Source organism: Rhineura floridana, chromosome 17 (genome assembly GCF_030035675.1).
Source record: "Rhineura floridana isolate rRhiFlo1 chromosome 17, rRhiFlo1.hap2, whole genome shotgun sequence".
NCBI lineage: Eukaryota > Metazoa > Chordata > Lepidosauria > Squamata > Rhineuridae > Rhineura > Rhineura floridana.
Window position 1 is genome coordinate 28,437,021 of NC_084496.1, and position 17,048 is coordinate 28,454,068.

General features: G+C 48.1%; 1 protein-coding gene across 1 annotated transcript in view; it reads left to right on the plus strand.

Moving 5' to 3' along the window:
• Window positions 1-16,839, plus strand: part of LFNG (LFNG O-fucosylpeptide 3-beta-N-acetylglucosaminyltransferase) — a 32,761-nt gene extending 15,922 nt beyond the window's left edge. Inside the window, exons 2-8 of the mRNA XM_061599766.1 lie at window positions 6,235-6,283; window positions 6,766-6,865; window positions 8,428-8,581; window positions 9,874-9,959; window positions 11,757-11,922; window positions 13,304-13,389; window positions 14,970-16,839. Of these exons, the coding sequence (XP_061455750.1) occupies window positions 6,235-6,283; window positions 6,766-6,865; window positions 8,428-8,581; window positions 9,874-9,959; window positions 11,757-11,922; window positions 13,304-13,389; window positions 14,970-15,036 (708 nt within the window). The 3' untranslated portion in view covers window positions 15,037-16,839. The remainder of the gene's footprint in view (window positions 1-6,234; window positions 6,284-6,765; window positions 6,866-8,427; window positions 8,582-9,873; window positions 9,960-11,756; window positions 11,923-13,303; window positions 13,390-14,969) is intronic.
• Window positions 16,840-17,048: the final 209 nt, after the last annotated feature.

The window sequence follows — 17,048 nt, forward strand, 5'->3', positions numbered from 1 at the left end:
GAAATGTAGCTGCAAAGAGCAAGAAGAGGAAAGGTCGCCCTCTTTGGGTGCCCGCCCGCCCACCGCCTCCTCCTTGGCCCTGTTGCTCCCCTGGTAGGAGGGAGGGTGGGCGTCCTTGCCAGTCAACTCAGGAGACTTGTTCTCCACTTGACGCTTGGCCTTTGTCGCTGCCAGGAAGGGGAAATGAGTCACAGATGAAAAGAAGTGGGGCCTGGGCAAGTGGGGAGAGTCCTTCTCACCCTCTCTCATTGTGATGCGGGTGGCGTTGTTTGGACTCTGCAGAAAAACCTCCATGCACGAGCAGCAAATCCACAACCAACCGCCATGCAGAAGCTCACTAAATCTATCGAGCGTAGATGCTGCTGGTCCCTATGCAGGCAGAAGCATGTGCATAGGCATTAATGCGTTACGAAGCATATAACGAAGGGTGCGCATTTATTGTAAACGGCTGGATTTGGTAACATATTATGTAGGGCGTAGTGTGATGTGCATTTAGGGTGTCTTCACCTGTTTCCGCTCTGCACAGCCCTCGGGTGTTTCACCCTGGCTGGAGTGTGTCTTTGAACTGTGGTGATGCCTCTTGCCAGCATGGAGGGGTGTGCTTGTGCCTGTGTGTGTGTGTGGCTGGAATGTGTAGCCTGCTGTAAGAAGGTAACGCTTGCCTCCCTAGCTCCACCCAGTTCTGCTTCTGGCCCCACCCATCACTGGCCCATAGCCCCCAGGAGGTTGCCCACAGGGGCACATGTCCCCCTTTAGGCTGAAAAAAAAGGCTGGCCACTCCTGGGCTACGCGTTCCTGCAGAGGGCAGAGAAACCTTTCGCAAAGTGTGTGCAGTTGGTGTGCAGGCAGTGATTCTTTGGTGTGGGAACATAATAGGGGCACATTGTTTTATCTGGCAGAGATGGGCCACCATGATGGCGGAAGTTGAAGCAGGCAGACAAAAGACTGTGTCATTGGGAGCGGCCAGGCCTGGCTTGGCAACCTTCCCCGGAAAGGTTTCAAAGAACGAGGCTCTTGTGGCTCCGCATCCCCCTTGAGCTCCGTCCCCTCGCAGTCTCCCAGACCTGAAGGGCTGAAGTTGCGTTGTCCTGGCTTTCTTCTTATGGGTGTCTGCTATTGTTCGCCAAGGCTTTTTTTTTGCATCCTGTGTTTCTTTAAATGGCAGCCTTCAGAAACAATGACGCTTCCTGCGTGTCCCCAAGCCAGGGTCCTCGGACAATGTGAGCCACTGAGTAAGCACCAGAGAGGAAAGAGAGCCCTTTTTCTTCATTTGAAAAGCTTGCTGGGGGGGGGGGAGCAGTGCAGCATTTATTGTTTATTTATTTATTTAATAGTTGCACTGAGATCTTTACTTAGAGGGCCTTAGCTCAATGCTAGAACAAACGCTTTCCTTGGAGAAGTTCCCAGCTTTGAGCCCTGGCCTTTCCGGTTGGAAGGGGATGGGAAGGGCCCCTGCCAAGCAGGGCTGGCGTCAAAGGTCGGCATGGTTGGGCACCTGTCGAAGGCCCACACTCCAGCTGCTCCTCATCACCATTCATCATCATTGTTTGTATTTTTATTTGCGTGCCGCCTTTGCATGGCAGCTATGCTCAAGGCGGCACACAACATTAAAAAAGCTGCCTAATTTTAGCAGTTGCAAACATAACATATAGTCCTGCATAATAGTCATAAACAATAAACTAAACATCTCAGTACATGCACAATGAAGCAATCCTCACATACTTCACAGTGACGTACAACATCAAAAATCCAAAGCCATAGCCACAAAAACAGCAAAAATGCATCTCCAAAATTAAATCGTGGCCCCAAAAGCAACTCCTGAAAGCCACCCAGCCATTGCAACCTGCTTCCATCGGTGCAGTGCTTCTTGTTCTGGCCCAGAGGGAGATGAGCGTACAAAGGGGTGGGTGGGTGGAGAGGAGAAGGAAACCCTGGTGGGGGGCGCTGCTGGTCAGTGTAGGCAGTACTGAGCTAGATAGGCCAATGGCCTGATTCCAGTATAAGGCAGCTGCCTGTATTCCTATGCCTTTCAAATGTATGCTTAAAAATGCATGTGCACCATTTGTTGCTGCATAACGTGTAAATAGGCCTTGCAAGCAAGCCACTGCTGGCTGCCTGCCTGCCTCTGGCAACAATCCATTTGCACAACAATGTTGTCATTGCCCCAGTTGGTGTCTGTGTTCTGTTTGCCCTAGAAAATTGCTTGGAAGCAAAAGGTGTATGCATGAGGTTAGGATCAATTCTCGATCATCCCAGAGTGCAGGACATGGAATAACAGGTTCAAGTTGCAGGAAGCCAGATTTCAGCAGAGAATCAGGAAAAAACTTCCTGTTAGAGCGGTATACAGCTGAACCAGGGACCTAGGGAGGTGGTGGGCTCTCCAACACTGGAGGCAACTGGATAGCCACCAGTCAGGTATGGTTTAACTTTGATTCCTGCATTGAGCAGGGGGTTGGACTCGATGGCCTTCTAGGCCCCTTCCAACTCTACGATTCTGTTATTTTACCTGCGACCTTTGGGACTGTCTGCACTCAGCCTGCCTGTGTGTCATGGAACTCGGGGCTCAGCTGTAAGAAACACAGTGTAAGTGGCTGCGTTTGAGAGAGAGAGTCTGTGCACACAATAGTTAGGATTTTAATTGAATTTCCTGGCTGGGTTCCTGCAGAAAGTCAGGAAGGGGATAGATTGGGGAGGGTGAGAGGCAGGGAACCCGCAGAGACAAGATTGTTCTTGGTGGTGACACTGAGGGTTGTGGACAGGCTGTACCCTTCCTGCCCAGGGAGCAAAGCAGGGAGGCTGCAACTTTCCGGCGTTGGCTTCCAAAGCATTGCAGGGGCTTTTCCTGTTGCAAGGACTCAACAGAGGATGCTGTATTTCCTAGGAGGATAGCTGCCCCCCTCTGCCCCCCTCCCTGTTTCTCCCAGAGTACAGGTTCAGTTGTGGTGGTGGCATGTTCAGGATAAACTGTTTTGATGCAGCCCAGTAATAAACAAACAGCATTATTATTACTATTGTTTTTATTAGTATTGTTTTATTATTATTATTAATAATAATATCATCGTCTCCTTTTGGTCTATTTACAGCAGCATGAGGATTAGCTAAGGGGCTATTTTTGGCAGTAGGCTAACTAAGACACAGTTGCTGGAGACACCACTTGCCTGATCTAACCATGTAAACATTTCCCTGTTTTCTTTAATGGAGTTCCCAATAAGGGATTGCCAGCAGATTCTGATCTCGCTTCTTTTCCTTGCTGGTTTGTTTCCTTCCCATCCATTTTGCCCCCCCCTCCCTCACAAACATGGGGAAAGAATGCACACTAAGGTTGGTGGGCCCCTGCAATCCCACCCTGCCGTCATCCCCACATTCAAAGGCTGTCAGGAGGAGTTTGCCATGCTTCTAGGTGAACATGGGTACAGCTTCGCTATCAGGGTCTCTTGTCCTCAGATGGGGCTTTACCCGCAAGCATACATAGTGTGTACATCAGGGATTTCAGCCCAAGGGCCACATTCCCTCCTGGGCATTGTTCCAGGGGCCACATGCCAAGGGAGTCGTGGGCCAGGGGATGTGACTCCAAAGTCCAGACACACAGAAGGTTCAAGACTTGCATCTCTCCATCCAGGCAACCGAGAGGCCTCATGTTCCAACCAGGCACAAGCATTGGGGGGAGAGTTAAGATCAGGGCATGGAGAAGTGTGGTCTGGTGAGAGTCCCAAGGGCCAGACAGAGAGGGCTGGGGGCCGCCTTGTTGTGGGAGGTGCAAAGAGCTAAGCCAGACACTGAGCCCCCCCCAACCACTGGAAGCCTTATTCTGCTCTGTCCCCTAGCACAGTGGGCTCCTGAGATGTCAGTGGGTTTTGTCTGTACACAGCCCAGCCAATGTTTAGAACTGAAATGGTCAGGAGGGTGAACTCTATATCCACAGCGCCAAATCCCGCTCCTGCACAACACTGAAGAATTGATCCGCACAACCCCTGCCGATTAGTTTTGAGCTGGGGTGGCAAAGCGGGAGTCCTCATCTGTTCCTAATCTGGGAATCTTCCTCAGCCCTCAGTTTTGCCTCCAGTGCGAATTCTCTTGCCCACCCACACCCAGTCTGTTTTTTTTTTGCAGTCCTAAGGACTAGAATGCTGCTTTTAAAAGAAAAGGACTGAAATGGATTGTGCCTGGCCCTGGCCCATCCGCAGACACTCCCTTTGTCTCCAGGGCTCCTGCGGGGTCTGCTCTTCCTCACTGGGCTCCTACCCTCCTCATTAAACTAAAGTTGTGTTAACGATGATCTCCTCCCTCCCTGTCCGCCCAGCCCTGTTAACCGGCCCAGCTGTATGCTAATGGAGAGCAAACACTCTTTCGGCCTCTCTTGCTTTAAGCCGGCTGCAAGAATCTATTGTTAACAAGTGCATGGCTTCCCTCCCCCCCCCCAGCTAGCTGCATTCTTCAAGGGGGGGAGGAGAAGAGCCACAGCTCAAGCTGAAGTGAATGATGGGCGGCCACAGACTGCCAGCCCAGATTGGACTTCTTTCTCCTATCTCCTTTTGTCTCTCTTTCTGCTTTTAACAAAGGGGGGGGGCAGCTGGCTGTTTTTTCCGCTTCCTCCCCCACCTTTCTCTGTCCTTTGTTTTGCTCCGCTCTGAATTACTTGAGATCCCCTCCCCAGGCGGCATGCTTGCCGCCACCCCCACGCCAGGCAACAGATGCCAGGAATTACCTGTGTAAATAAGAGAGTGCAGCCGGGCAGGTGGCAGGTAGAAGAGGGCGGGCAGAGCTTGCTCCTTTGGCTTAGGTTCACCTGGCACTTGGAGGTGAATCGGCTACACGCAGGAGGGGCTTTGTTGCTGGTTTCCCAATGTGCTTGGAGGGGGGGGGACAGGCTTAGGCCAAGGGCGGCATCCTCTGTCGTGCTGCTGTCTGGGCAGGAACTACCTTGGCAGCCCCTCCCCCAAAATGCAGCACATTTTGAGGTGTAACATACATTGCCATCCATAGAGCCCCCCAAAATGGAAATGGACTGCCTTCAAGTCAATCCCGACTTACGGCAACCCTATGAATGGGGTTTTCCTGGTAAGCGGTATTCAGAGGGGGTTTCCCATTGCCTTCCTCTGAGGCTGAGAGGCAGGGACTGGCCCATCATCTCCCAGTGAGCTTCGTGACTGTGTGGGGATTCGAACCCTGCTCTCCCAGGTCGTAGAGGCCATTAAGTCTAGAGTCTTAAGATTACCAGACTGTGGTACTGCCAGTGTGGTAGGCGAGGCTCCTGTCGGAGATCACAGAAGGGATCTAGTGCCCCCGGATTTGCAGGGGGAAGTTCTGTTTCTGGCACGGGAAGAAGAGCCATGGCAAAATGATGTGGGCTGAAGGAGGACTAGGACTCTGGCACTATAGCAGGTGTGCTTGGTATGCCAGTGTTTGTTGATTGAGCCACTGTCATAAGGATGGGAAACGGGGTGGGCAAGCGAGGCTGGGATAGTAAAGCAAGAACGAGTCGTTTGCTCAGGCTTGCTTGATGAAAACGTCTGAAGATGGGGTGCGGGTGTGTTTACTTCTCCCCTGTTCACATCTAGAATCACTTACCCCCACTGGCAAGATTGGGAAAATTCTCACCAGGAGGGCATCCCAATATGGAAAAGTCATTTGGGGAAGGGCCGTCGCTCAGTGGTTGGAGAACATTTTCTTTGCCTGCAGAAGGTCCCAGGTCCATGGAGAGACTCCCTGCCTGAAACCTTGGACAGCCGCTGCCAGTCAGTGTAGGCAATACTGAGTCAGAGGGACCAGTGGTCTGACTCAGTATAGGGCATCTTCCTGTGTTCCTGTGATTCTGCGTCTTGCGCCTGTTAAGGCTCTTGGAGCAGCTTCCAAATATCAGTCGGGCGAGGGTCCCTGCCCTCATGCGTTCAATCTAAAAAATACGACAGAAAAGGAAATGGGATATTGTGTGTGTGAGAGTAAACTTAGGCACTAGTTCTTTGTTACAGAATTCTTGAACCAACCAGCTGGATTGAGAGCCAAAAGTTGCTCTTCTCTAAGCTGACCCAAGTAACAGGCAAGGTTGTTTTGCAGTATTACGTATAACCCTACCTTGGTGGAAACGACATACTTGTCTCTTGCCAGATTAGCTGCAACAGTTTTCAGCCTGGTGGAATATGATGGTTGCAGAATGCAGCTGGGAAGGCTGGGAGGTGTTGATGGTGGCTCTGCTTTTAGTTTTCAACTTTGATTTCTCTCCCCCTCCTCTTTCAGACATTTATCTTCACGGATGGTGAGGACGAAGAACTGAAGAAGAAAACAGGTGGGTCCATTTGCAAAAGTCCCCCCCCATTAACTTTCTGGAGTGCGGGGGAGGGGGAACTTACTCAGCAAGTATTTATTGAGCAGCCCTTCCCACTCCAGCGGGGAGATCAGATCCATCTATTCTTTGGATGCTAATGTCTTCTATTCATTTCCCCTCGAGACATCCTAGTGGGTAACAGGTGGCAGCTGATGGGAAAATGCTGTCTGAATAGGCAGGCAAGAGTCTCTCTCCTGCATTCTCCCTCCCCCCCATCTCATTAAAGAGGACCAACAGGATTGAGTTGGCAAGTTACGCTTCCCCTCCTTTCTGCGTTAACTCTCACTGAGTTAAACAGCTGGCAGCCTAAAGATGCATCTGACAACCCCTGAAATTCTACCCTGCTTTTCAGCCAGAAAAGACTTCCAGAGCAACTTACAAATTACCAGCAGGGGGTACAACCTTGCAGTGCTAACCATTTGACTTCATTCGTTCTCATTTAGGAAATGTCATCAACACCAATTGCTCTGCTGCTCACAGCCGCCAAGCCTTGTCGTGCAAGATGGCAGTGGAATATGACAAATTCATTGAATCTGGGAGGAAGTAAGCACAGGGAAAGGGGGGCTGTGGGGAATGGGGAAATTCGAGGCTGTGTTTGCAGCTCCATATCAGCCGGCTTCAGTCAGCCCCTGAGCCAGTGTGAGCCAGGGCTGGAGCTCAGTAGCAGAAGGTGTGCTTTGCAGGGCGAAGGTCTCAAGTTCAGTCCTTGGCATCTCCAAGCGGGGCTGGAAAAGGTGCTGCCAGTTAGTGCAGACCAGTCTTCCTCAGTGTGACGCCTGCCAGATGTGTTCAACTGCAACTCCAGGCCAGCCAGCATGGCTAATGGGAGCTATAGCCCAAGAGGGCACCAGACTGGGCAACAAAGGACAGAACTGAGCCGGATGGACCAGTGGTCTGACTCTGAATAAGGCTGCTTCCCACCATGCAAATTCATTCTGAAATTGCCCCACTGAATGCAATGAGTGAGCTTTTTAGAGCAGAGGGATTATGGCCTCCGTTGTAGTCAGGTTTTAAGCCACTTTCCTAGTTAATTGCACTAAAATTGGAAATGGGCCGCCTTCAAGTCGATCCCAACTTATGGTGACCCTGTGAATAGGGTTTTCAAGGTAAGCAGTATTTAGAGGGGGGTTCCCATTGCCTTCCTCTGAGGCTAGCCCTCCCCAGCTGGCTAGGGCCTGCTCAGCTTGCCACAGCTGCACAAGCCAGCCCCTTCCTTGTCCGCAACTGCCAGCTGGGGGGCAACTGGGGTCCTTGGGACTCTGCAGCTTGCCCACGGCTGCACAGGTGGCAGGGCACGTAACCCCTGAGCCACTCCCTGTGGGGGTGATCTTTAGCTGGTCCTTGACACTTAGGAGACACTAGCGGGGATTTGAACTCACAGACTCTGGACTCCCAGCCGGGCTCTCCTCCCCACTGTGCTAGACCAGCCTACTAATTGCACTAAGCAGTGTTCAAAATTAAAACCACCAGTAAAAGCTGTAAAAACCATGTAACCTCAGATGAGGGCTGCGATGTTTAATCAATCAGTGAGATTAATTTAAAGGTTTTTAATGAGCTGATGGGCCCACATCTGGTAAAAGCCAGGAATAGGTCCACCTAATGCACAACAGTGTAGCAGTGAAACTGTTTTGCCCCTGTGGAGTTCTCTCACAATAGACAGAACCAACAGTTTCTGTTGGATGAAAACTAAGTTGGATGAAAACTAAGCACACAAGAGTGTTAAAGCCAACCCAGGAAAGCATAGAAATTAGAACTGATAATTAATTAATTCAGACTCATGGTGTAAACATGCAAAATGAAGTAATTTTTGTTATTAAGGCTGTTTAAGATGGTGATAAGCTGTGTCCCTAAATTAGTTGATAGATCTGAAACAATGTATTGCTCTGTTTTTTTGTACTATATGTTTTATTCTTGGATGTATTTAATGATAGCAATTACAAAAAAAAAAAACTAAGACGTTCTTGTTGCATGCTAAAGTTTGAAAATACATGCTGTAACTCTTGGCTAGGTAATCAGGTCAACCTACAGCAAACCTTATGTGCAAGTCTTGAATTTCATTGAGCTGCATCTAACTCATTCGCCTCTTGTTGCCATTGATGCATTAGGTGGTTTTGCCACATGGATGATGACAATTATGTTAATGTTCGGATGCTGATCAAGCTACTCTCCAGTTATGCCCACACGCAGGACATCTACATAGGAAAACCAAGTTTGGACAGGCCCATCCAGGCTACTGAGAGGATCAGTGAGAACAAGATGGTAAGTGAAGAGGGGGAGCTGTAATGGCCAAGGCTAAAAATAAAACTTTCCCTCATACCTGGATTCTCAACCCTTGATGTTGCTCTCATGGGAAAGGGGCAACTGTCTCTGTCAAAGTATTGTTTGAATACATGTGGGGTAACAACGGGAGTTCTCTCTGCGATGATGCACCCTACTCATTCACACATGCAGGTTGCCACTGAGTGATGAAAAGGAACGTGTGAACTGACCCAAAAGTGTCACATAAGTAGTCTTTTTTTTTTTTAAGGACTTAAAACATCAGACCCCTGTAAGTCCATCTAATTCATCATCCAACTTTTCCCACAACTGCTAACCAGATGCCTCTGGGAAGACCAAATGTCGGGTCCAAATTCAAGAGTCCTCGCCCATTGCTTTTGCCCCCAGCCTCCCCTATTCAGAGATAGACTTCTTCCTCAGTATGGAGGTTTTCCTTGGCTCTTATGGGTAATCACTTTAGACAGAATTATCTTCCTCTCAGAATTTGTCTCTGGATCCCCTTTTAAAGGCATCCAAGGCAGAGTCCGTCACTTCTTAAAATGGCAGTTGATTTTGTAGCTTAACTATACGCTGTGTGAAGTACTTTCTCCCACATGTGATAATTTGCTCTAAACTTAAATATTAGACAGGTGCCATCTCTGTTGTCTTTTCGGCGCCTACTGAAGACCGTCCTCTTTCATCAAGCCTTTTAGATAGAGACCTCATCCCAGTCTGCGTCTTTGTTGGAATTACTTTTTTAAATGTTTTTAAAAATTTTTTAAAGATTTTTTGTTTTAATTTGTTTTTGGAGATGTTTTGTTTTAATATGTTTTATTAACGTCTTTTGTTTTTTAAGATGTTTTAGAGTGGTTTTTAGTGGTTTTTGTTTGCCACCTGGGCTCCTTCTGGGAGAAAGGGAGAGATATAAATGTAATAAATAACAAGCACACGAGAAAGGCTTCAGCCCTTGATCCAGGGTCATCTAAAAATCCCGGGGAATATGGATTAAACTCTTGGTGCCATGGAGCTTGTGTGAATGAGCAATCCATGCAGGAAAAATTAACTTTCCAAGGGAGGACCCATCAGCTGAAGCTTGGCCAGAAGAAGAACAAGCTTTTTGAAACAGATGCAATATTCCCTCCCCCCAAGTCTACTTGGACTCGTTTGGGCTTCCAAAGGGTTGCTCCAGTTTATTCCTCTCTGCAAAAGATGCAGAGCTGAGTGTTTAATAAGCAACTGAAAGGGCAGGAGTTGGCTCTGATTCTTCTCTCTCTCGATTTTCTCCTGCTCTACAGCATACTGTCCACTTCTGGTTTGCCACGGGTGGCGCTGGGTTCTGCATCAGTCGTGGGCTGGCACTAAAGATGAGCCCCTGGGCTAGGTAAGAGATCTGTCGGCACTTCAGCTCAGTGGCGAAGAGTAGAGCAGAACAACATCATTGCCAAGGCTCCTGATGCTTCAGTGCATCTCAATGTCCAATTCCTTAAACAATTTATTGAGGATTTTATCTAATCGATCAAGGTCCATCTCATGGAATTGCAAAGCTCACCTCTTGAACCATATGTTCCTCCCAGATCTTTCCACTCTTTCTCTTGAATTTCCACTCTTTCCACTTTTTCTCTACGACACTGGAGGCATTCAAGAGGCAGCTGGACAGCCATCTGTCAGGAATGCTTTGATTTGGATTCCTGCATTGAGCAGGGGGTTGGACTCGATGGCCTTATAGGCCCCTTCCAACTCTACTATTCTATGATTCTATGAATTCCAGCCCCTAGCACCAAAATGGCTTTAAGCACAGTGAACAATTTTGTGTCTGCACTCTCTGTAGCATGGTTTTAAGATAGGGCTTGCAAACCCCAGTTCAGAGGGGGAACCTTGGTTATCATTAACCATGGTTGAAGTCAGTGCAGTGATGACCGGAAAGGGGGTAGCAGGCATTCCAAAGGCAGAATCGAGGCTTATACATATTTAGCATTTAACCCAAATCTATATTCTAAATTGGCCTTCCCAAACCTGGCCAGACACTGGCTGTGCTAATGGAGGTTGTGCTGCAAAACATCTGGTACCAGGTTGGAGAAGGCAGTTATAGAAATCATGCGAAAAGCTGGATTTTGTGGCCTGCCTAAAACATGTAAATCAAGGTTGTTCAAGGTTGTTGCTTGCCTTTCATCACTGATTCGGCATCTGTAAAATGGAGAGAGGTTGTTGAGGGGGGACACTGTGTAAAGCGTAGAAGCCTTGTCCTTTGAGGTTGTCTTGTGCAGTGCCCCACCTCCCAAGGCTTCTGAGATTTTCATCAGACATTGCCCACACCGCGCACATGTGCATTTATGGATTTTAGGAGAGAAGCAGGCAGAAAGGAAGGCAAGTCCACCAGTGGATCACTGGCCAATTTCAAGTTGCCCTTCTGTCTCTGGAGGGTTGCTAGCATTCTTAAGCAATAACAGGGGTAGCAAATATGATGTCCTCCACATCACTGTTCTTCAACATTGGGTCCCCAGATGATGTTGGACTACAACTCCCATCCTTGGCCATCGGCGAAGCTGGCTGGGGTTGATGGGAGTTTTAGCCCATCAGCGTCTGCAGATCCAAAGCTGAAGAACACTGCTTCAGACGTTGTACTCCACAACTCTCATCAGCTCCAGTCATTATGGCCAGTGGTCAGGGATGATGGGAGTTGTGGAGTTCAAGAACATCTGGAGGGCACCATGTTGGCTACCCCTGAGCAAGGCTATGCTCTTGACATCCCTGAACCCAGGTTAGCTATGCCTTAGATGTTAATGATGCTGTGTGGCCATTCCTACCTTGCAAACTTAAACACATTGGTGGATCAGGGGATTTGGAGCGGGGGGGGACACGATTTAAGGCAGAGGTCTCCTTTATGGTTATGATTGTGGTTTATTATCATTTGCGTACAAAGCACCTACAATGGTCTTAAGTGCTGTACATAGAATAAACATCACACTGGTATCCTATATGCTTTTTGAAAATGTATGTAACATTGAGGGTTTTTTATATCATTTAATATTTTTTGTTTTAAAAATTACTGTGTGTTTGTGTGGGGGGGGACAAATTGTGGGGGAGGGAAGCAATTATCCACCTAACCTGGTTAGGGAGCCTTGTCTGCTTTCAGTTCCTCACCATCTTGAATTTTTCTCCTTCTGCAATCTGCCTACAGCGGCGGACATTTCATGAGCACCGCGGAAAAGATCCGCCTCCCCGATGACTGCACCATTGGCTACATCATTGAATCTGTCCTGGGGGTGAAGCTTATCCGGAGTAATCTCTTCCATTCCCATCTAGAGAACCTCCACCAAGTGCCCAAGACGGAGATTCATAATCAGGTAAAGGACAAAGGAAAACCTCTAAGAGATGATCCAGTCCAGTGGGACCTGCAACAGAATGTTGCAGCATGGAGTGTTCCTGCTCTGCGCCATCCTCCAGGGCAGTCCATTCTGTGCCCCCTCCCAATAGATGGTCACCATTTTATGTCCATACTCAGTCCTTACTGAGTTGTTTTGTGTGTTCTCACCCCCCCCCTTTTTTTTTGCTTTGCATTTTTTGGTACTTCCTGTTCTTTACACTTTCTTCACATTTATAAAGATGGGGCAGTTCCCCTTTTTGTTTAAACTCTTAGGAACTGAGGAGACCTTGTGGCTGAAACAAAGTTTTGAGAAACTCCTTGAATTGCAGCCTGATGTACAGGACAATCTGGCCTAGATACCTACAGACACAAATATGTCTGTGCAGGTGTGTTTCACTCACACATACCAAATGCAGAGCGGAAAGTGGAGGAAATCTCTAGGTGCTCGGAACTATGTTTGAGCCCAACATGTTTCAAATATTTTCTTCAGGAGCACTCTCAAGTGCTACCAACTTGAGTTGTGGAAGGTATTTAAGCAGAGGCTGGATGGCCGTCTATCAGGGATGCTTATAGTAGCAAGAGTCCTGCATTGAGCAAAGCGGTTGGACTAGATGACCCCCAGGGTCTCTTTTAACTCTAAAATTCTGGGTGGCTCTCTGACACTGTTGCAAAAGGTCCTCTGATGAAGTTGCCTGGAACATGTCAGACTCAGAAAAAAAATATTTCTGTGTGCTCTTGCAGGCTTTCACCCTTTTCCCGCTCAGTGCCACTGTGCTTTGCAACCCCAGTGCTAGTGGTCTGCTTGTATCAAGTTACCTGGGAACTGCGAGAAGGGAACGTGGGTATAATAGGTGCACACAACTTCCGATCAGTGTCTGTGCCTGCCCGGTCAGCATTATCCTCAAATTGTAGTTTTCAACAATGCTGTTTAAAATCACAGGGACATCTGCTCCAGTGCCTAAAATCTGAGTTCCCCAATGTGGCAACTGGGGTCACCTCAGACACCACCATGGAGTCCACCAAGGCCTCAGTTTTTCAAAATTATGTTCTTCTGGCTTTTTGTTCTTGTGTGTGTTGCCTGTTTTGCCTTTATTTTATTTTTGATGGTGGATGTAGATGTTTTGCCTGTTTAGGGGAAGGGGGTTTCTGAGCATTGCCAGTTTTCCCCTGGTGAAATGGGTATTTTGTGGTGCCCGTGGCGGTTTCTGAGATCCACATGTCCACCCCAAGCCCCAAAATGTTGGGAACTCTGGCATAGGTCTTGAGATATGATTCTCTCAATTGTCAACGAAATGGGCAAAAACCCCTTGTCCTTTTTAATGAGTCAAAAGGTATCTGTTCTCTCCGCCGCCCCTGAACAGGTGACTTTGAGCTACGGAATGTTTGAAAACAAGAGGAATTCCATTCATATGAAGGGTGCGTTCTCAGTGGAAGAGGACCCATCCAGGTGAGCAGTGAGTTGTTTTGTAAGCAGGATGTGCCTCCCCCCTCCCTCACTTCCTCTGGAAAATTTAGAGTGTTTTTAAGAAAAGAGCTTGCCACAAAACTGTGCTTTCCGCGTGCAGAAGGGCCATAGCTCAGTAACAGACCATGTGCTTTGTGCAAAGTTCGGTCCTTGGCATCTCCAGCTAGTGCTGGGAGAGGCCCTTTCCTGAAACCCTAGAGAGCCGATCCACTGCCAGTCAGTGTAGACAATAGTGAGCTAAATATGGACCCAAAGATAGATCCTGAGGTAAGGTGGCTTCATGTTTACCCCTGCTGCAATTTACTCAGACGTGGGTCCCACTGGGTTCAATGGAGCTTATTCTCAGGTAAATGGGCATAGGCGCACCACATGGGTTGCTTGTCCATCTGCACATATGTGCAGATTTAAAAAGGAATAGGTCGGAAGAACAAGGGCTTGTATTTATTTATTATTCGATGTCTATCCCGCCCTTCCTCCCAGCAGGAGCCCAGGGCAGCAAACAAAAGCACCAAAAACATAAAACATCATAAAAACAAACGTTAAAACACAGCGCATGTGCATTTCATAGCAGACCGCCTTTGAAGAGGCATCCCCTCTGGAGTACAAAGTACATAGGGATGCTTCTTCTAAGATGGGTGCCTTTCGCTCATTGAAATTTTGGAAGTATTTGTGTTGTAAAAGCTTAGAACACACTGGGTTTTGAATCTGTGGTTACAGCACGGCTGGGGAACCTTGGCCTGGGGGTTGAAAGGAGCCCCTCCATCCAGATAATCCTCTCTGTCCAAACGTTTGGCATCTCCCTTTATCAGCTGTGCTCTGCAGCCTCCTTGAGTGGCTGGAAGGTGCCCTTGAACTGTGACGGTGCCTGTTGCCAGCCTGGGTGGGTGTGCGTGCGTGTATCTGCACACACATACCCATACGTAGAAACACCTGACTTTTGCATGGCTGGAACGTGGTCTTCCTTCAGAAAGAAGCTCCAGGCTCTGCCTCTTGAGTTCTGTAGGGGTGCTGTCCCGACAGAGGGCAATGCCATCCGGGAACCTCCTGTTGAAGGTTTCCTGGATTTGAGCAAGAGAGAAATCTCTGGTCCTCCAGACATTGCTGGACTCTCAACCCTCACCAGTCCCCACCAGCACGGCCCAGTGGTCAGGGAGGATGGGATTCGGAGTTCATCGGGAGGGCCAAAGGTTTCCCCATCCCTTTGCTAGCCTAGGACTGGTGAAATCTAGGTTCAAGTCTCCACTTGACTATGACGCTCACTGGGGGGGGGGGGCTTGGAGGAATCCCTCTCTCGGTGGTGGTGTGAGGAATAAAATGGGGCAGCGGGAAGAGAGGACTGTGAGCTCTTTAAAGGAAACCCTGGATTTAAAAGTAATAGTGAACTTACTACATAAGCAGAAAGGTGCCCCCAATTTAGTCAGGCAGCAGATTTTAAGCCTGTGAACCATGTGCTGGCTAAATGTTGCAGCCCTAATCAACCCAGTGATGTTGATGATCTGGCGTGTCATTTTTGGGCGTGGGGCTGATCTCTCTCCCCTTCTCCTCCTTTCTTGGTCTTGCAGGTTCCGTTCTGTCCACTGCTTGCTGTATCCGGACACCCCTTGGTGCCCCCTCAGTGTTGTTTACTGAGAGGCAAGACGGCCCCTTCTCAACCTTGTCCCAAGTTTCCCGGTATCCGAAGAACTCGTGGGACCCGTGTGTTTGTGTGCGTTTGCTGTGAAGCTGTTGGTTCTTAATTACTGTGGTTTGTTCACAGTGCGTGTATGTTTTATAGGCTGCTGTGCGGCCTCTTCATCGCTCGCTCCCGAGGCAGGCTGAGCACGCAGAGACTTTATTGGGTGCTCCCTGATGCTTTTCCCCTTTTGATGGGGTTGTGTGTGCTGCTCAGAAGCCCTAGTCCCTTTGGCGGGGTGGGTGGTGGTGGTTCTAGCTGTTTTTGTATGGGTGTAAAGTGACTGACCCACCCTTAGACAACCAGCCTGGGCATTTTTGAATATTGCTTTGCAGTGTTCTTGTAGAACCGTTGTGGGCTTGTTCCCTTTCCACAAAACATCTTTATCGCTGTGTATGTTCTCCTCTACCGCTGAATTCTTAAACAGCAGAATGAGCAGAAACACAGGGCCCAATCTCAGACAGAATTAAGCACTTTTTTAAAAAGCCCCATGGCTTTCATGGGAGAAGTTAAGCGTTCCGTACATCTCGCCTGTTACAATTGATCGGACGCTTCAAGTGCCTAACACTTCGCTGGGTCATGCCTTCAAGCAGTAGTGGTGAACCTGTAGCACTCCCCAGAAGTTCTTGGACTCCTCCCAGAGCCAGCATGACCAATGGTCAGAGATGATGGGGACTGTAGTCCAGCAATATCTGGAGGGCCACAGGTGAGCCACCATTGCCTTAAGCCAGTTGCGGGAAACCTGTGGCCCTCCAGAAGTTGCCAGACTACAACCTCCATCAGCTCCAGCAAGCATGGCCAGTGGCCAGGGATTGTGGGAGTTGTAGTCCCAGAACATCTGGAGGGTGCCAAAGGTTCTTCACAGCTGCCTTAAACCTTTAGCCCTCTACTCACTAGATTCCCAAATCTCCTTTGCTTCTCCCTGCTTTTTAGGCTCCGGATAACTTTTCAGATGAAGGTTTACAAACTAAAGTTTGTAATGGTTTTTTAAGTTCTCCTTTTTTTGGAATTTCCCTCCTCTCAATAGTGTATGTCTCCCTTCAGTGCAACACCTTTGCCCACCTGTAGTTTGCTCTGGGGCATCTTCTCCAATGATGATAAGAAGCTTACCAAGGTTGTCTCTCAAATATGCCCCTATCCATCTCTCCTGTTCATTTAGAGACTTGTCACTCCAGTCCAAGGAAGCATAAGAGCTGACTGCATTCTTGTATACAAGTCTCCAATCTCTTGTACAAAAACCTGTACAGTGTTTGCTTTATGGGTCCTTGGGCGGAGATAGCACTGTAAGCTTCCATTTCAAATGAAAAAGAAAAGAATGGCCCATACTGGGTAGTGTTTGTAAATATCTTATTGCAACAGTATTATTTACTGTGCCTTTTTATTGTTAAAACTGAGGCCTATGTAGCTTGTGTAAACTGTGGATTTTTAAAATTTTACTTTTTCTGTGGATCAGAAAAAAAATCTATAAAATCTGTTAAAGAATGAAATGGGGATTATGGAGGGAGTCTTTTGTGACTGTCACTTACCCTTAATTTATAATGTCCCAGTATCTGGGAATTTGTTCAGTTCTTCCCCTGTAAAGTAGTGTATATATGTATGTTTTGTGTGGGTTTTCTTTTTAAATGAGGGAAATAGAGGTGGGGGAAAAAATGACAAGGACAAATGTTCTCAGGGAATTAAACCTGATTGCTACCATGGAGACTGTGGTAGCCATCTTTTCTTGGCTCTCAATAAAGCAGCTTTTTGGCTGATTAATGTCATTTGACTGCAGTGTTTTGTGTGTACGTGTTTACAGAGATACCTGCAGGGATAAAAATCACAAATCTTTCACCGCAAGATGTATTTTATTTATTAAATGTATATCCCACCCTTCCTCCCAGGAGGAGCCCAGGGCAGCAACACAATGTAGTGTGAGGAATCCAGGCATTATTCATACAGCAGGAGCTGCAGCAGAGTGTTGTTGTGTGAA